This window comes from Notothenia coriiceps, unplaced genomic scaffold, assembly GCF_000735185.1.
Source record: "Notothenia coriiceps isolate Sejong01 unplaced genomic scaffold, NC01 NC01_scaffold00024668, whole genome shotgun sequence".
Lineage (NCBI taxonomy): Eukaryota > Metazoa > Chordata > Actinopteri > Perciformes > Nototheniidae > Notothenia > Notothenia coriiceps.
Genome location: NW_011357369.1, coordinates 3,637,250 through 3,639,477, shown reverse-complemented (window position 1 = coordinate 3,639,477; position 2,228 = coordinate 3,637,250). Strand labels below are relative to the sequence as shown.

Below are 2,228 nucleotides of genomic sequence, written 5' to 3'. Positions count from 1 at the left end.
GTGTAAAGGCAGCAGGACTTTCAGCAGGAATATCTTGTGCTCTTCTTTCAACGGTAATGCAAAGCCATTGATTATGCTGTGAATAGAAAAAGTGGTCATTGAAGATAATGAGACAAAGCAAACACCTGGATGTACTAATACAAATGTGCCTTTTAAATGGATTTGACTAATGAAAACCATTACTGAAAATGAACCAGTGAATGTGAAAGTGAGTGTGAAATGGTGAAAGAGTAATGGGTGCACCTCCAAATCATCTTACCTGCCTAATATCTCCAGTAATTCTGCTATTCCATTATGATGTTCAGTCTCATAAATGAACCTGGAAAAAAGCAACATGGTTATATAATCAAGGCGGTGCATTTAGCTAAATTCACTCCATTAGACAAAACCACAGGTGTCCCTAATGTGTACAGCGTCATGAGTCACTCACCTATAAAATATGTTATTAATGTGTTTCCTAATGTATGCTCGCAGGCCCAGGAACTTGCCATAGATGCGATGAAGAGTAGTCTTTAAAAAGTCTCTTTCCCTGGGGTCTTCACTGTCAAACAGGTCTAAGAGCTGTGGACAAAAAAACAAAGGCATACATTCGACCGAGCATCAAAAAAATAGAGCCCTTAAAGCCATGCGTACAGACGTGTATCATCATGCGCTCACCTGCATTACAAACTTCTGGTCAATATACTTTTTGGCTATGTTTGGTTGAAAGTCAGGTGACTCTAAGAAGCGTAGGAAGAATTCATAAACAAGCTGTGGGAAGAAAAAACAAGGTTAACACATGAAAGTAACATACAGATTTATTCACAGCAGTTTACTGTGTGTGTGTGCGTGCGTGTGTGTACCTGTAGGTGTGGCCACGCAGCCTCTAGCGTGGGCTCGTCTTCTTCGGGGTCAAACTCGGCGCCCGTGGGGTTTGATGATGGCGGCAACGTCCTGAACATGTTCACAGCAAACTATGGAGAAAAACAGAGCAGCAGGTCAACTCTACAATCCTCCGAAAAAGTCACGTCGCTGAGTCAAGACGTTCATTATCAGGTTACAACTAGAGATTCATATTCAAAAAAAATAAATAGAATTACTGGACAACATGTAATGTCAACTACTCTGCTTCCTCTGGTATCCTAAAGCTGAGTGGGAAAAATGTATTTTAGCTTTAGCATGGTAAAATTGAATATATTTATTTAACAAATGAAAGCCCTATAGAGAACAACCAATTTATTCAGAGAGAAAAATAAATAGCTAACTACAATTATGTTCCATTGGATACTAGGCTAATTCAAGTGAATAATAAATAAAGTGAAGAAAATAAATGTCAATCTTGAGTCTGTGATAAAGAATGCAATGATTCATTTTTGCTTATTATCATTGCTGTTAGAGAGATGGTATCCAAGCTCTGAAGACCATAGATATTATCTCTCCAACAGCAATGATAAAAGAAAAGCACACTTGAAAGATATGTTTCTCTCACAATGTACACACCCTGTAAACATTAGCTCAGTTTGTCCTCCACTTAAACAACTGGCGACTTAACATTCGCTTTGAATACAAAACCGTCCAGCTGAAATAATAAAGCCGATGGTGGAGTTTCAGAAAGCCACTAGCGACAGTATTTGATAAGCAACCAATGTTATAAACAATCATTAACTCAACTAAACAAAACCACAATAGGACAACAAATACTCAAGGTTAAGGGAGTGGACAACTAAAACAAGCCTCTTTGCAGCCGCTTTCAAAGGATCCCAACTAAAGACTGGACATGCTGACTACGCTGTAGCTCACAGTGAATGTACTATTTATAATTCAAATAAACACAGTTTCATTTTTACATGGCGCAATGGGAAACATGTTAACTGTCCACTAAAAATGTAACCATACAATTATTTACAGTACTCAACTTTTTGCCCAAAACAAGTAAATAGAAATACTGAAAAATCAAATACTCAATTATCATTAGCTTACTTTGAAACAAGGTGTTTTCTTTATGAAAAACAATGAATGACATGTGTATTCATGGTTGAATAATCCCTCGTGTGTTTCTGGGATAGAGGCCAGTATCAAAAACACCATTCCCCAAACTGGGAAACATCTATGTCTTTTCTTTCTCACTTTCAAAACAGCTCACTCAGACAGTCCCTGAGAGACCAGACGATAAGAGGTCAAACACACTCGTTCGTCATCGTCGTGTTTATATTCTCAGCAGAAACCATTTATACTCCCCCCCCCCCCCC

The 2,228-nt window shown here is 38.3% G+C and overlaps 1 protein-coding gene across 1 annotated transcript in view; it reads right to left on the bottom strand.

The window, feature by feature from the left end:
- Nucleotides 1–2,228, bottom strand: part of LOC104955690 (serine/threonine-protein phosphatase 2A 56 kDa regulatory subunit gamma isoform-like) — a 31,542-nt gene that overhangs the window by 22,124 nt on the left and 7,190 nt on the right. The window contains exons 3-7 of the mRNA XM_010783077.1: nt 843–953; nt 658–750; nt 431–561; nt 260–319; nt 7–76 (exon numbers count right to left, since the gene is read on the bottom strand). Of these exons, the coding sequence (XP_010781379.1) occupies nt 7–76; nt 260–319; nt 431–561; nt 658–750; nt 843–953 (465 nt within the window). The remainder of the gene's footprint in view (nt 1–6; nt 77–259; nt 320–430; nt 562–657; nt 751–842; nt 954–2,228) is intronic.